This window comes from Syngnathus leptorhynchus, chromosome 9, assembly GCF_054491065.1.
Source record: "Syngnathus leptorhynchus isolate UIUO chromosome 9, UIUO_Slep, whole genome shotgun sequence".
NCBI lineage: Eukaryota > Metazoa > Chordata > Actinopteri > Syngnathiformes > Syngnathidae > Syngnathus > Syngnathus leptorhynchus.
Window position 1 is genome coordinate 9,124,821 of NC_141203.1, and position 14,887 is coordinate 9,139,707.

At 42.4% G+C, this 14,887-nt stretch overlaps 6 protein-coding genes across 6 annotated transcripts; all 6 read left to right on the forward strand.

Moving 5' to 3' along the window:
• The first annotated feature begins 1,081 nt into the window (after positions 1–1,081).
• LOC147051039 (olfactory receptor 6N1-like) lies at positions 1,082–2,002 on the forward strand. Its single transcript, XM_085920793.1, has one exon. The coding sequence runs from the start codon at positions 1,121–1,123 to the stop codon at positions 2,000–2,002; it is 882 nt and encodes a 293-aa protein (XP_085776919.1). The 5' UTR covers positions 1,082–1,120.
• A 1,154-nt stretch (positions 2,003–3,156) lies between these two features.
• On the forward strand, positions 3,157–4,101 carry LOC147051040 (olfactory receptor 6N2-like). Its single transcript, XM_085920734.1, has one exon. It carries the CDS (start codon positions 3,157–3,159, stop codon positions 4,099–4,101), a length of 945 nt encoding a protein of 314 aa, XP_085776860.1.
• Positions 4,102–5,438: 1,337 nt separating this feature from the next.
• On the forward strand, positions 5,439–6,383 carry LOC147051041 (olfactory receptor 6N2-like). The gene has a single exon (XM_085920716.1). The coding sequence runs from the start codon at positions 5,439–5,441 to the stop codon at positions 6,381–6,383; it is 945 nt and encodes a 314-aa protein (XP_085776842.1).
• A 1,420-nt stretch (positions 6,384–7,803) lies between these two features.
• Positions 7,804–8,840, forward strand: LOC147051042 (olfactory receptor 1D2-like). Its single transcript, XM_085920735.1, has one exon. It carries the CDS (start codon positions 7,804–7,806, stop codon positions 8,716–8,718), a length of 915 nt encoding a protein of 304 aa, XP_085776861.1. The 3' UTR covers positions 8,719–8,840.
• Positions 8,841–9,279: 439 nt separating this feature from the next.
• LOC147051043 (olfactory receptor 6N2-like) lies at positions 9,280–10,908 on the forward strand. Its single transcript, XM_085920713.1, has 2 exons — positions 9,280–9,369; positions 9,901–10,908. The coding sequence occupies exon 2, from the start codon at positions 9,953–9,955 to the stop codon at positions 10,865–10,867; it is 915 nt and encodes a 304-aa protein (XP_085776839.1). The 5' UTR covers positions 9,280–9,369; positions 9,901–9,952; the 3' UTR covers positions 10,868–10,908.
• A 1,601-nt stretch (positions 10,909–12,509) lies between these two features.
• On the forward strand, positions 12,510–14,720 carry LOC147051044 (olfactory receptor 1D2-like). The gene has a single exon (XM_085920195.1). It carries the CDS (start codon positions 12,887–12,889, stop codon positions 13,829–13,831), a length of 945 nt encoding a protein of 314 aa, XP_085776321.1. The 5' UTR covers positions 12,510–12,886; the 3' UTR covers positions 13,832–14,720.
• The last annotated feature ends 167 nt before the right edge of the window (positions 14,721–14,887 follow it).

The window sequence follows — 14,887 nt, forward strand, 5'->3', positions numbered from 1 at the left end:
CTAAAAGCATTAGTATTTGTAGCAGAACGCCACGATTTTAGCACAAAAGCACACTATTATGGGTATAAAATAGACTAAATTGTCGATTTCAGATTCACAGCCAAAAACCGTTATTCAAAAACAAATCCTGCCACGTGTTCGGCCACCGTCTAATTGCTAATGTAGTCGTTAGCGGGCAGTCAAGCTAGCAGCCACCAAGGTTGTTCATAAGCTACTATACAACAACAGCAAGGGTCAACAAATTACAAGGAAACATGTAACATGACTTTTATTTTGAAGTCGGCCTTTGGATGCAATTGTTTCGGCGGCGGTATTAGCTTCAAAGTGAGGCTGGCACAAAAAAGTGTGGTGACAGATTGGAACAGGAGCGCAATATTCCATTTCCAGCCCTCATGCACACTGTACATCCCTCCTTGTTCTGTTAGAAATATATAGTTCTCAAACTTTCTTTTGAAATACATTAACTGCTAACAGCCCATGTTTGTGCAAAACGGCAAAATATCTAAGTTTGCTGACAGGGTGGATCATGGCAGCGTTGACGTTAGCATTTAATGAGCACATGGTGGCCCTTAGCTATGATTAGGTAAAAGAGCTGTTCAATAAAGTTGAGATTTCAGATTTTTTAAAATATATATATATTCTGACATTTCTCTACGACAGAGCGGACATGTTCAATTTGACACCATCCGACAACGCACGATAAAAATTCCGCAACTCAAGTGTCAATATTTATGTGACTATTCACTGTTCCAAGTGCTATTGAGGAAAGACAACTTGTTGGTCATCATATGACTGTAAACATCAGAAGCTTTTTTTTTAAAGGTCAGTTCCTCCATTATGATATTATTTTTAATAAAGCATGAAATAACTATTTCATAAACAAGAATCTTTCAAATTCCCTGGCGATGGAGTACGCTGCTGTCTTCTGATTGGAGCGTTTTGGTGCTCAGCAAAGTATAAAAAGAGGTGCCCTGTTCGACCAGCGAGGAGATCTTCATCTTCCTCATCCTGTCGCCAAAATAGGCAGGAACAGGGTGGAGGGGAAGTCGATGTGCCGAATGGATCAAAGATGAGGAACGCAACGGCATTCACCTTTTTTCATTTGACAGGATTGAGTCACATGACGCAACGCCTTCGAGTGCTTCTTTTCGTAATTACCTGGCTGTGTTACGCTGCCATTTTGCTGGTCAATCTTGTTCTTATTGTTACCATCATACTAGAGAAAAAACTGCACGAACCTATGTACTTGTTTTTGTGTAATCTCTGTTTTAATGGCCTTTATGGGACTGTTGTCTTTTTTCCCAAATTCCTTCACGATCTGTTGTCGAAAAGTCACGTTATATCTTATTTTGGCTGTCTGCTGCAAGTTTTTGTCATCTATTCTTACGCGGAGTCTGAAATTGCCATTTTGACAGTGATGGCTTACGACCGCTACATGGCCATATCTCGACCTCTGGAGTATCACTCCATTATGACAAAAGGGAGGATGGTGTTCTTGATGCTCTACTCCAGAGTAACACCTTTGCTCTGCCAGGCCATTGTGGTAATCATGAGCTCCAAACTGGAACTTTGCGATTCCCTCATTGACAAAGTCTACTGCGAGAACTGGTCCCTCCTTCAACTGTCCTGCAATCCTACAACATCCAACGGTATCGTCGGATTTGTGATTATTGTATTTTACTTTGTACACGACCTCTTCATTCTTTGCTCCTACGTGCAACTGGTTAAATTAGCTTTGAGGTCTAAAGAAGGGAAAAAGAAGTTCTTGCAGACGTGTGTGCCGCATTTGCTGTGTTTGGTCAACATTACCGTGGCTTTGCTCTTTGACCTTATGTACGCTCGTTACGGCACCAGCTCCATGCCTCAGAGTCTCAGGAATTTCATGGCCATCCAAATTCTCGTCATTCCACCGTTACTCAATCCGATCATTTACGGCTTGAAACTGTCCAAGCTTCGAAACAAAGTTTTGCAGTATTTTAGAGGGAAGAAGAACTTTGAATAAATTGAGATCTTTTTGGTGCAAATGAACAAGTTGGTTTGGTCTCTTTTTGAAAAGTTGCTTTGGAATTTTATCAAAAGATTCTTTCCATTTTTCTTTTTTAGAAAACTAACTCCACTAAAATAGCTTATGAGACGTGTATTTTTCAATATAGCCCGGAAAATGTATCAATGCCAGAACTTTTTGATGATTAAAATGTTACAAGTATTTTATAGATGATACCATCACCCAAGATCTCAATCCACAAAAATCTCAGCCATGGGTAATGTCTTGTTTATATCATGTAGACATCAGAAATAAAAAAAATTAAGCCTACTTTGACATTGTAAGTTTGGTATCTGTTTTTAAACAAAGAAAATAAAAGTAAAAAGCACCCATAAACAAATCCTCATGGAAAGAACAGATACTTGAGAGGGGGTAAAAAAACAAAAACAAAGTACAGTATTTTTACTTTATTATCTCTCGCCACTGCGCCGAATCAGATCAAGTCCCAAGAGTGCTAACAGACAGCATTAAAAGGTGCACGTACTCACGATGATCATATCTTCCGACGTGAAGTAGCTCACGAACAGGATCATGAAGACACATGTTTGTAAGTATGCGTATGTGGCTTTTCACTTTGCGTTCTGAATTGAAATTTTGAAAGATCATTGATCATTTCCAACCATACATGAATAAGAAACGGAGTACTTTAAAATGTTACGTGAAGGACTCGTCAAAATGTCACCAAGGAGTTACTGAGTAGGAGTTCTACTGTATGTGAGCTGAGGTTGACTGGTGACCAAGTCATGAAGAAAATAGAGAAGGTTTGGCATTCTGCTGGTGATCTCAATTTCCAATTTGGGAAGGATTATTAAGATGAATAGCATTGAGATGAAGGTGTTGAGAGAGAACCAAGATGAGAGAGAGAGCAAGTACCAGAGGAGTACTTTTTTAGAGCCAGGACATTCTTCATATGGTGCATACTCTTACCTCTTTTCCCTTTTCACAGACGGTGTCAACTAACAGGTTCTTATGACTCACGAGGGTCCGGGTGGGTAAGGATGTCCAACGAGTTCATTTTTTTTCCAGCTCTCATATCACATATTGGACCATACTTTCTGAGAACCACCCTTCTCTTTTCTCTTTTCACAGACAATGCCAAGCAACAGGTTGTTATGACTCACGAGGGTATGGGGCATTTAAGGATGCCCAACCTAACGCTTCATCCTTACTTTAATCTCACCATGTTCATGAACATCGGCCCGTACCGCTACCCAGCTCTGGCGTCATGCCTCCTCCTCTACGTCTTCATCGTGTGCGCCAACTGGGCCGTCCTGGTGACCATCTGCCGTGAGAAGACCCTTCACGAGCCCATGTATGTTTTTGTCGCCTGCTTGTGCTTCAACGCCCTGTACGGCTCCACGGGCTTCTTCCCCCGCTTCCTGCTGGACCTGGCGTCTGACGTTCACCTGATCTCGCGCGCGGCCTGCTTCACACAGATCTACTTCATCTACACGTATGGAGCCAACGAGATGACCATGCTGTGCGTCATGGCCTACGATCGCTACCTAGCCGTGTGTCACCCGCTGCACTACCACACCAGGATGACGGTGAAAAAGGCCCTGAGGCTGATGGGCCTGGCGTGGCTCATTCCCTCCATCTTTCTCACCCTGGTTATCTACCTATCCGCAACGCTGCCCCTCTGCGGCAATGAGCTCTACAAGGTGTTCTGCGCAAATTGGAATGTCGTCAAGCTGTCATGCGTGTCCACGGTGGTCAACAACGCGGTGGGCATGTTCATGACCATCAGCACCGTTTTCCTCCCGCTCACCTTTGTTCTCTATACGTACACGCGCATCATAAGCATCACTTGGAGACGCTCGGACAAATTCAAGGGGAGAGTATTTCAGAGCTGTTTGCCGCACATGATCACCTTTGTCATTTATTCCTGCATCGTGTTTTGTGATATCACGCTGAGCAGGCAAAATGTGAAAGACATGAACGCTTTTGTTGCCATCATCTTATCGATAGAATTTGTGGTTATTCCGCCGCTTCTCAACCCCCTGGTGTACGGGATGAAGTTATCATGTATACGTAAACACATCTTCAAGATGGTGTGAGATGTTGAACTGAAATTAATTTTAAGATTGATCATTTTTAAATAATTGAATTTATTGTCCATAAAGAAAGCCATCTTTAAGCACTTGGGGGTTTTGTTCAATCCAAATCCATAGTGAATGTGTAAATGCAAGTAAATGCTACACACTAAACGTGTTGTGTGATTTATTTCATATCCATAACAATGCTTCCCTTCACTGATGACAAGAACATTCAAGTCAAGTTTCAGGAAATGTTCAATAAATCCCAGATGGTGTCCGGTGCCAATGAGGACTATTTTTTATTTTTCCCGCCTTTTAAGATTCCAAGATAGCAATCAATCAAGATCTCAATCTCATTTTTTTACACTATGACGTCATAAACAATTCACGAATCTATCAGGAAAAACTATGACTCATCTAAAGTACGGATAACCTGAAAGAAAATCGACATCAGTACATCAGCAAAGCATTTGTACTTTGTAACAAAGTATTTGTACTCTGTTACTCTCTGCCACTGAGCCGGAGTCAGAAAAATTCCCAAGGGTGCAAAGAGACGGCCTTAAAAGATGCGTGCGCTGGTGGTGAGCGAGTCTAGCTTAAACGTGAGCAGTAGCTCACGGACAACAACATGAAGAAACGTGTTGGTGAGTATGCACTATGTTTGTGGCTGCTGAGCGTGTCATCTTTGTATTCTTGAAACCTCGATTTATCCTGTAAAACAATATTAGGGAGAAACATTGAGAAGTGAAAGAGATTTTAGATCATTACTGTTGCAGTCAGTATTCCATAAGTCTGCAACAGAGTAGTGTGACCAAAGAGGGTCAACAATGTGATTCCATTCACATTGGAGTTCAATTGTGACTAATGATCAATAATTTGATGCTACAACAGAAATGCTTGATGTGTTTTTGTGCATGCGTGTGTTAACTGTATTGTTCTGAACCAATTCGTTCAATAGTGCCGAGTGGCTTTATGTCATGTGTGGACTGCCAGCGATATGAACTATGCAAACCTGGATTGTGTTTTGAGGCTCCTGCATTCAATATGTTGCATTGTGTCAAGTGTAAAAATATTTAATTATAAAATATTCCTTAACTTGACTGCTAAGTTCTTCCTGCTCAGGTACCAAGTGCTGCATTATGAAACAATAGAGTAAATAGAGTTTAACAATCTCTTGCAACCAAAGGGCTTACAAACTATATTTATTAAATCATAGCACACTGCAGGAAGGTTTGATATAAAGTATATATCATTTTGACCTGGTTCATTTGGAATTTTTCTGTCACATGTTGGACCATACTTTCTGAGAACCACCCTTCTCTTTTCTCTTCACAGATGGTTTCAAGTAACAGGTTGTTATGACTCACGAGGGTATGGGGTATTTAAGGATGCCCAACCTAACGCTTCCTCTTTACTTCAACCTCACCATGTTCATAAACATCGGCCCGTACCGCTACCCGGCGCTGGCGTCATGCCTCCTCCTCTACATCTTCATCGTGTGCGCCAACTGGGTCGTCCTGGTGACCATCTGCCGTGAGAAGACCCTTCACGAGCCCATGTACGTTTTTGTCGCCTGCTTGTGCTTCAACGCCCTGTACGGCTCCACGGGCTTCTTCCCCCGCTTCCTACTAGACCTGGCAACTGACATTCACCTGATCTCGCGCGCGGCCTGCTTCACACAGATCTACTTCATCTACACGTACGGAGCCAACGAGATGACCATGCTGTGCGTCATGGCCTACGACCGCTACTTGGCCGTGTGCCACCCGCTACACTACCACACCAGGATGACGGTGAAAAAGGCCCTGAGTCTGGTCGGCTTGGCGTGGCTCATCCCCGTATGCATCTTAAGTACGGTCATCTACCTGTCTGCAACGCTGCCCCTCTGCGGCAATGAGCTCTACAAGGTGTTCTGCGCAAATTGGAATGTCGTCAAGCTGTCATGCGTGTCCACGGCGGTCAACAACGCGGTGGGCATGTTCATGAGCATCAGCACCGTTTTCCTCCCGCTCACCTTTGTTCTCTATACGTACACGCGCATCATAAGCATCACTTGGAGACGCTCGGACAAATTCAAGGGGAGAGTATTTCAGAGCTGTTTGCCGCACATGATCACCTTTGTCATTTATTCCTGCATCGTGTTTTGTGATATCGCGCTGAGCAGGCAAAATGTGAAGGAGATGAACGCTTTTGTTGCCATCATCTTATCGATAGAATTTGTGGTTATTCCGCCGCTTCTCAACCCCCTGGTGTACGGGATGAAGTTGTCATGTATACGTAAACACATCTTCAAGATGGTGTGAGATGTTGAACTGAAATTAATTTTAAGATTTATTATTTTTAAATAATTGAATTTATTGTCCATAAAGAAAGCCATCTTTAAGCACTTGGGGGTTTTGTTCAATCCAAATCATAAATGCATGAATGTGACATCATCACCAAGTAAATGCTACACACTAAACGTGTTGTGTGATTTATTTCATATCCATAACAATGCTTCCTTTCACTGATGCCAAGAACATTCAAGTCATGTCTCAGGAAAGTTCCATGTTCAATAAATCCCAGATGGTTTATATTGCCAATGCAGACTATTTGTTTTATTTTTATTTTCCCCGCCTTTAAAGATTCCAATTATCAATGCAGACAATTTTTTTTTTCCATCTTTTAAGATTCCAAGATAGCAATCAATCATGATCTCAATCTCCTTTTTTACATTGTGACGTCATAAATAATGAACAAGTATATTTCTGAGACAATAAAGAGTATTGATTACTATCAAATGTTGGGAACAAATGCACAAAGCCATCGAGAAAAAAACGGACTCAACTAAGGTACAGATACCTGAAAGAAAATCTACATCAGTTGTAGTTTGTAACAAAGTATTTCTACTTTGCTACTATCTGCCACTGAGCTGGAGTCAGAAAAATTCCCAAGGGTGCAAAGAGACGGCCTTAAAAGATGCGTGCGCTCGTGGTGAGCGAGTCTAGCTTAAACGTGAGCAGTAGCTCACGGACAACAACATGAAGAAACGCGTTGGTGAGTATGCACTATGTTTGTGGCTACTGAGCGTGTCATCTTTGTATTCTTCTATTTATGCCGTAAAAAAATGATTAGGGACAAACATTTTGAGATTTTTGGATCATCACTGTTGAAGTCAATTTTCCACAAGTCTGCAACAGAGTAGTGTGACCAAAGAGGGTCAATAATGTGATTCCATTCACATTGGAGTTCAATTGTGCCTAATGAGCAATAATTTGATGCTACAACAGAAATGTTTCATGTGTTTTTGTGCATGCGTGTTAACTGTATTGTTCTGAACCAATTTGTTCAATAGTGCCGAGTGGCTTTATGTGACATGTGGACTGCCAGTGATGTGAACAATACCAGCCTGGATTGTGTTTTGAGGCTTCCCGATTCAACATGTAATAATTGAGTACTAAATTCTTGCTGCTCAGGTACCAAGTGCTGCAATTATAAAACAATAGAGTAAAACAACCTTTAACAATCTCTTGCAACCAAAAGGGCTGACAAACTATATTCATTTAGTCATAGTACACCACAGAAAGGTTTGAAATAAAGCATATCTAATTTCGTCCTGGTTCATTTATGATTTTTTTTGTCACATGTTGGACCATACTTTCTTAGACCCAGCGTCTCTTTTCTCTTCACAGATGGTGTCAAGTAACAGGTTGTTATGTCTTCCGAGTTTGCGGGCGTGTAAGGATGCCCAATCTAACGCTTCATCCTTACTTTAACCTCACCATATTCATGAACATCGGCCCGTATCGCTACCCGGCATTGGTGTCATTCCTCCTCCTCTACGTCTTCATCGTGTGCGCCAACTGGGCCGTCCTGTTGACCATCTGCCGCGAGAAGACCCTTCACGAGCCCATGTACGTTTTTGTCGCCTGCTTGTGCTTCAACGCCCTGTACGGCTCCACGGGCTTCTTCCCCCGCTTCCTGCTGGACCTGGCGTCCGACGTTCACCTGATCTCACGTGTGGCCTGCTTCACGCAGATCTACTTCATCTACACGTACAGTGCCAACGAAATGACCACGTTGGGCATCATGGCCTACGATCGCTACCTGGCCGTGTGCCACCCGTTGCACTACCACACCAGGATGACGGTGAAGAAAGCCTTGAGGCTGATCGGCCTGGCGTGGCTCATTCCCGCCATCTTTCTCACTACTCTCATCTACCTGTCCGCAACGCTGCCCCTCTGCGGTAACGAGATCCACAAGGTGTTTTGCGCTAACTGGAATGTAGTCAAGCTGTCATGCGTGTCCACGATGGTCAACAACGTGGTGGGCATGTCCATGAGCATCTGCACCGCTTTCCTTCCACTCGCGTTTGTTCTCTACACGTACACACGCATCATAAGCATCACTTGGAGACGCTCGGCCAAATTTAAGGGGAGAGTATTTCAGAGTTGTTTGCCACACGTGATCTCCGTTCTGGTTTATTCCATCACCGCTTTTTGCGATATTGCGCTGAGCAGGCAAAATGTGAAGGAGATGAACGCTTTTGTTGCCATCATCTTATCGCTAGAGTTTGTGGTTATTCCGCCGCTTCTCAACCCCCTGGTGTACGGGATGAAGCTATCGCATATACGTAAACACATCTTCAAGATGGTGTGAGATGAGGCCTGTGGTACTACTTTTACTTTTTAAGGCAGCAAATTGAAATGAATTGAGTTTTAAGATTTATTATTTTTAAATAATTTTTGTAATTACTGTCCATAAAGAAAGCCAGTTTTAAGTACTTGGTGTTTTTGTTTAATCCAAATCTTTAGTGAATGTGACATCATCAACAAGTAAATGTTACACACTAAATGTGTTGTGTGATTTATTTCAAATCCATAACAATGTTTCTCTTCACTGATGACAAGAACATTCAAGTCAAGTTTCAGGAAATGTTCAATAAATCCCAGATGGTGTCCAGTGCCAATGAGGACTATTTATTCCAAGATAGCAATCAATCAAGATCTCAATCTCTTTTTTTTTTTTTACACTGTGACGTCATAAACAATTAACAAATCTATCAGGAAAAACTATGACTCATCTAAAGTACAGATAACCTGAAAGAAAATCGACATCAGTACATCAGCAAAGCATTTGTACTTTGTAACAAAGTATTTGTACTCTGTTACTCTCTGCCACTGAACTGGAGTCAGAAAAAATCCCAAGGGTGCAAAGAGACGGCCTTAAAAGATGCGTGCGCTCGTGGTGAGCGAGTCTAGCTTAAACGTGAGCAGTAGCTCACGGACAACAACATGAAGAAACGTATTGGTGAGTATGCACTATGTTTGTGGCTACTGAGCGTGTCATCTTTGTATTCTTCTATTTATGCTGTACAAAAATGATTAGGGACAAACATTTTGAGATTTTGGATCATCACTGTTGAAGTTAATATTCCACAAGTCTGCAGCAGAGCAGTGTGACCAAAGAGAGTCACATTGGAGTGCAATTGTGCCTCATGAGCAAGAATTTGATGCTACAACAGAAATGTTTCATGTGTTGATGTAAACTATACCAGCCTGGATTGTGTTTTGAGGCTTCCACATTCAATATGTAATAATTGAGTGCTAAGTTCTTGCTGCTCAGGTACCAAGTGCTGCAATTATGAAACAATAGAGTAAAACAACCTTTAACAATCTCTTGCAACCAAAAGGGCTAACAAACTATATTCATTTAGTCATAGCACACCACAGGAAAGTTTGAAATAAACCATATCTAATTTTATCCTGGTTTATTTGGGATTTTTGTGTCACATATTGGACCATACTTTCTGAGAACCACCCTTCTCTTTTCTCTTCACAGACAGTGTCAAGTAACAGGTTGTTATGTCTTCCGACTTTGCGGGCGCGTAAGGATGCCCAACCTCACGCTTCCTCCTTACTTTAACCTCACCATGTTCATAAACATCGGCTCATACCGCTACCCTGCGCTGGTGGCATGCCTCCTCCTCTACATCTTCATCGTGTGCGCCAACTGGGCCGTCCTGGTAACCATCTGCCGTGAGAAGACCCTTCACGAGCCCATGTACGTTTTTGTCGCCAGCTTGTGCTTCAACGCCCTGTACGGCGCCACGGGCTTCTTCCCCCGCTTCCTACTGGACTTGGCGTCCAACGTTCACCTGATCTCTCGCGTGGCCTGCTACGCGCAACTCTACATCATCTACACGTACGGTGCCAACGAAATGACCACGTTGGGGGTCATGGCCTACGACCGCTACCTGGCCGTGTGCCACCCGCTGCAGTACCACACTAGGATGACGGTGAAAAAGGCCCTGAGGCTGGTCGGCTTGGCGTGGCTCATCCCCGTATTCATCTTAAGTACGGTCATCTACCTGTCTGCAACGTTGCCCCTTTGCGGCAACGAGATCCACAAGGTGTTTTGTGCTAACTGGAATGTAGTCGAGCTCTCTTGCGTGTCCACGACGGTCAACAACGTGGTGGGCTTGCTCGTGACAATTTGTACCGTTTTCCTCCCGATGGCCTTTGTTCTCTACACATACACACGCATTATTGAGACCACCTGGAGACGCTCTGCAAAATTTAAGGGGAGAGTTTTCCAGAGCTGTTTGCCACACATGATCTCCTTTGTCATTTTTTCCATCGCCATATTTTGCGATATAGCCTTGAGCAGGTATAATGTGGAGAAAATGAATACTTTCCTTGCCATCATTTTGTCTTTAGAGTTTGTGATGATTCCACCCGTTCTCAACCCTCTGGTGTACGGGATAAAGCTATCAGATATACGTCGACATATCTTCAAGATGCTGTAACATTAACTGAGGATAAAAAACGAATTTAATATACGGCAAGGAAGTGCAATTGAATGAGATTTATTGTATTGTATTAAAAAATACATCAAATGTAATCAAATGATTTTTAAGTCTTTGATGTTTTTAATTGATCCAAATCAAGATTTTTTTTATCACTTGTATTTGCAGTATGCGGATTGTAATGTAACATAATCAGACAGTAAAACAAAAAAAATGTGTTGTGTGATTTATTTCTTATTGATAGAATAAACATAACATTTTCCCAAACTGAGAAGTCTTTTCTTTTTTTTTTATCTCCAAATCTGTTGTCATCATCATTAAAGCTTCTGTTTTGTGTTTTAATGCCTTTCAATTAGGATTCCAATAACAAGCTCAATCTTAGTTGACATCCTAAGTATATATGTCATGAATAAAAGTAACAAGGTGATTTCTTTTTTTGAACAAAGTAAGGAGTATAAAATACAAATATTTGCTTCCAAATACTTGGAGTCGAGTAAAGAACAGAGCTCTGAAAGAAAATCTACATCAGTATATCAGCAAAGCATTTGTACTTTGTAACAAAGTATTTGTACTTTATTACTATCCGCCACTGCGCTGGCGTCAGATCGAGCCCCAAGAGTATCAAACGACGGCCTTAAAAGACACGTGCGCTCGTGGTGAGCGAGTCTTCCAACGTCAGCAGTCCATCACGGACAACGGCACGGGTTGGTAAGTATACCGTATATTTGTGGCTACTGAGCGTGTCATGTTTGTATGCTTGAATTTCAAACGTCTGTGAAAAAACCATCACGGGCGAGCCCTGATTTTCACTGATTTCGAGAGAGGACAATGGAGGAGAAGTGGTAGCTCTAGAAAATGGATGGATGTAAATTAAGTCTTGTGCAAGGGAGTTGAAAGTGACAAAGTGTTTATGATGAGACCAGTTGGATGATGATGCTGATGAAGTGTTTGAGATATACTTTAACCGAGAGGGCCAGGCTGGGTCCGGGAAATTTTCTGAGGGACACATTGAAAAAAAAACCAGATGACTGCAACGGTACGATCCTTTCCTTCTCACTGCTTTTTGTTTGCAGTCAAAAGTGGTGAGACAAAAAAGAACCAAATGTCCTATTTGTGCAATAGTATGGCAGGCTTTAAATGGACAGTGTGTATTATTTAGTGACATCTAGAGCTAAAATGATAGAAAAGTAATATTTACAAGGATGTGATATTTTTTTTCATATTACTGAAATTGATTTGAAAATAACTGACGTGTGTGTGTGTGTGTGTGAGAGAGAGAGAGAGAGAGAGAGAGAGAGAGAGAGAGAGAGAGAGAGAGAGAGAGAGAGAGAGAGAGAGAGAGAGAGAGAGAGAGAGAGAGAGAGAGAGAGAGAGAGAGAGAGAGAGAGAGAGAGAGAGAGAGAGAGAGAGAGAGAGAGAGAGAGAGAGAGAGAGAGAGAGAGAGAGAGAGAGAGAGAGAGAGAGAGAGAGAGAGAGAGAGAGAGAGAGAGAAAACAGAAGGAAAAAAAAGACTATGCACTTTACGTTTGTGCTGGGGGAAAAAAGCCTACCAGTGTGTTTGTGTTATTATTAATTTGAATGACATTAAAATGATTAATATTTAATGCAGAAAATGAAATGAATTTATGGATGATACAAATCAGCACCATTTGTTGTAACTCTTTTCAATTCTAAATCGAACAACACAACATAGCTACTGAACTACTCATGGCCACATCATCTTTGCATTATAAAACAGGACTGAAAGCAAAATCAAAAAAACATTAAAGCCACATTTGCGAAAACAACAAATATGGATACAAAAACAGCAAAATAATTTCGATTGTAGGACTACTATGGATATGATTTTAACCCTTTATAGCACTGATGAAACATTGCATTGACGGAAAAAAAATCACCTTTGGCCTTCCCATATCCTGCATCTCTAGAAATTGCCCGCCCCAAAAAAAGGGATAATTGTAATCGTAACCACAAATTATTTTCCCTCTTTTCACAGACAGTGTCAAGTAACAGGTTGTTATGACTCCCGAAGCTGTGGGGCATTTAAGGATGCCCAACCTAACGTTTTTTCCTTACTTTAACCTCACCTTATTCATGAACATCGGCCCGTACCGCTACCCAGCACTGGTGTCATTCTTCCTCCTCTACGTCTTCATCGTGTGCGCCAACTGGGTCGTCCTGGTGACCATCTGGCGCGAGAAGACCCTTCACGAGCCCATGTACGTTTTTGTCGCCAGCTTGTGCTTCAACGGCCTTTACGGCTCCACCAGTTTCTTCCCCCGCTTCCTGCTGGACCTTGCATCCGACGTTCACCTGATCTCGCACACTGCCTGCCTCTCGCAGATCTACTTCATCTGCACGTACAGCGCCAACGAGTTGACCACACTGTGCGTCATGGCTTACGATCGCTACCTGGCCGTGTGCCATCCGCTGCACTACCACACCAGGATGACGATGAAAAAGGCCCTGAGGCTGGTCGGCTTGGCGTGGCTCGTCCCCGCCGCCTTTCTCACAAGAAACATCTCCGGGTTGGCCAAGGAGCCCTTATGTGGAAACAAGATCCACAAGGTGTTCTGCGCCAACTGGAATGTGGTCAGTCTGTTATGCGGGTCCACGGTCATGAAAAATGTGACCGGCATGTTCGTTACCATTTGTACCGTTTTCCTACCGTTGGCCTTCGTTCTCTACACGTACATTCGTATCATAAATGCAACTTGGAGACATTCTGCAAAACTTAAGGGCAGTGTTTTCCAGACTTGTTTGCCACACATGATCTCTGTTGTTATTTATTCCATCACCATGTTTTGTGATGTAGCCCTGAGCAGGTCCAATCTGGAGGAGATGAATCCCTTCCTTGCCATCATTTTTTCTTTGGCGTTTGTGATGATACCACCAGTTCTCAACCCTCTACTGTACGGCTTGAAACTATCACATATACGCAAACACATTTTCAAAATGGTGTGAGATTGTGGAAGTTAGGGAAAACTAAAAGAAGTCATTTCATGGGCTTTGCAGACACTTTTTTTTGTTGGAGACTTACAGACTCCACCAGGAAGGTCTTAACTCTGAGCCAAGCACTGAATGAGTGGATTTCTTTGAGTGGGCGTGGCCAAGGCTCACCTGTTCCATACACTTTACATTGAGTCTTGACGTCGACACTTTTAAGAAATATTAACACATGCACTTTTCAAAATACACACCACGGTGCGCCCTGGCTGGCCTGCCCGTACACGGTGCGAGCGCGCGCGCGCACAAGCAAGGAGCACTCCACGGAGGTTTGCAAGAGCGCACGCCACGACGGGTTCACCTGGCTAGCGTCGATGTTACAGCAACTGGGCTGTTAGTTGCAAAGAAGTCCACAATTGATCCCAAACAAACAAAAAAACTCCAAAATAGACTTACTTGGACACTGTCACTTGATGTTCCAAATCAATCCCAGGGAAAGCGAAAAATGTCCTGCTAATCCACAACTGTATTGTCCCAGATTAGACAAACTGTCATTTTTTTTTAAATGTTTGCCACAAACTAACGTTTTGGGAGATGTTTGTGCATGCATTCCATGAATAAAGTCAATTTCTGTAGCTCGGTTGTAGGAAGAAGAAAGACATTGATGTCCAGTCATGCTTGCGTGGTTGTTTGCGTTGGAAATTTTGGCATAGAGTAAAAAAATGTATGAACCGGATTAGTGACGCCATAAAATGAACGGAGGTGGGGTTAGTGACGTCACAAATTGATTTGTTAAAAATAGTGCATTTGTGAATGCTATTTGACAACCAAGCAGACCGTGCATCACTTCAGTAAAGTTATATTAACAAAGTTAACAAAAACAATCACACACCCTCGACAAAGCCACTTTTGGGGTTATTTATTTTATTTTATTGATCTTATTTCATTCCAGAGCTGCTGCATGGCCCATTAAAGTCCCTGAGTCAGAATTAATGTGATTCAGTGACCGCATGCAAGACTGACTACAGTAAGAAACTGAGGTGCTGTTACAAAGTTGGAATCTGGGACATGATT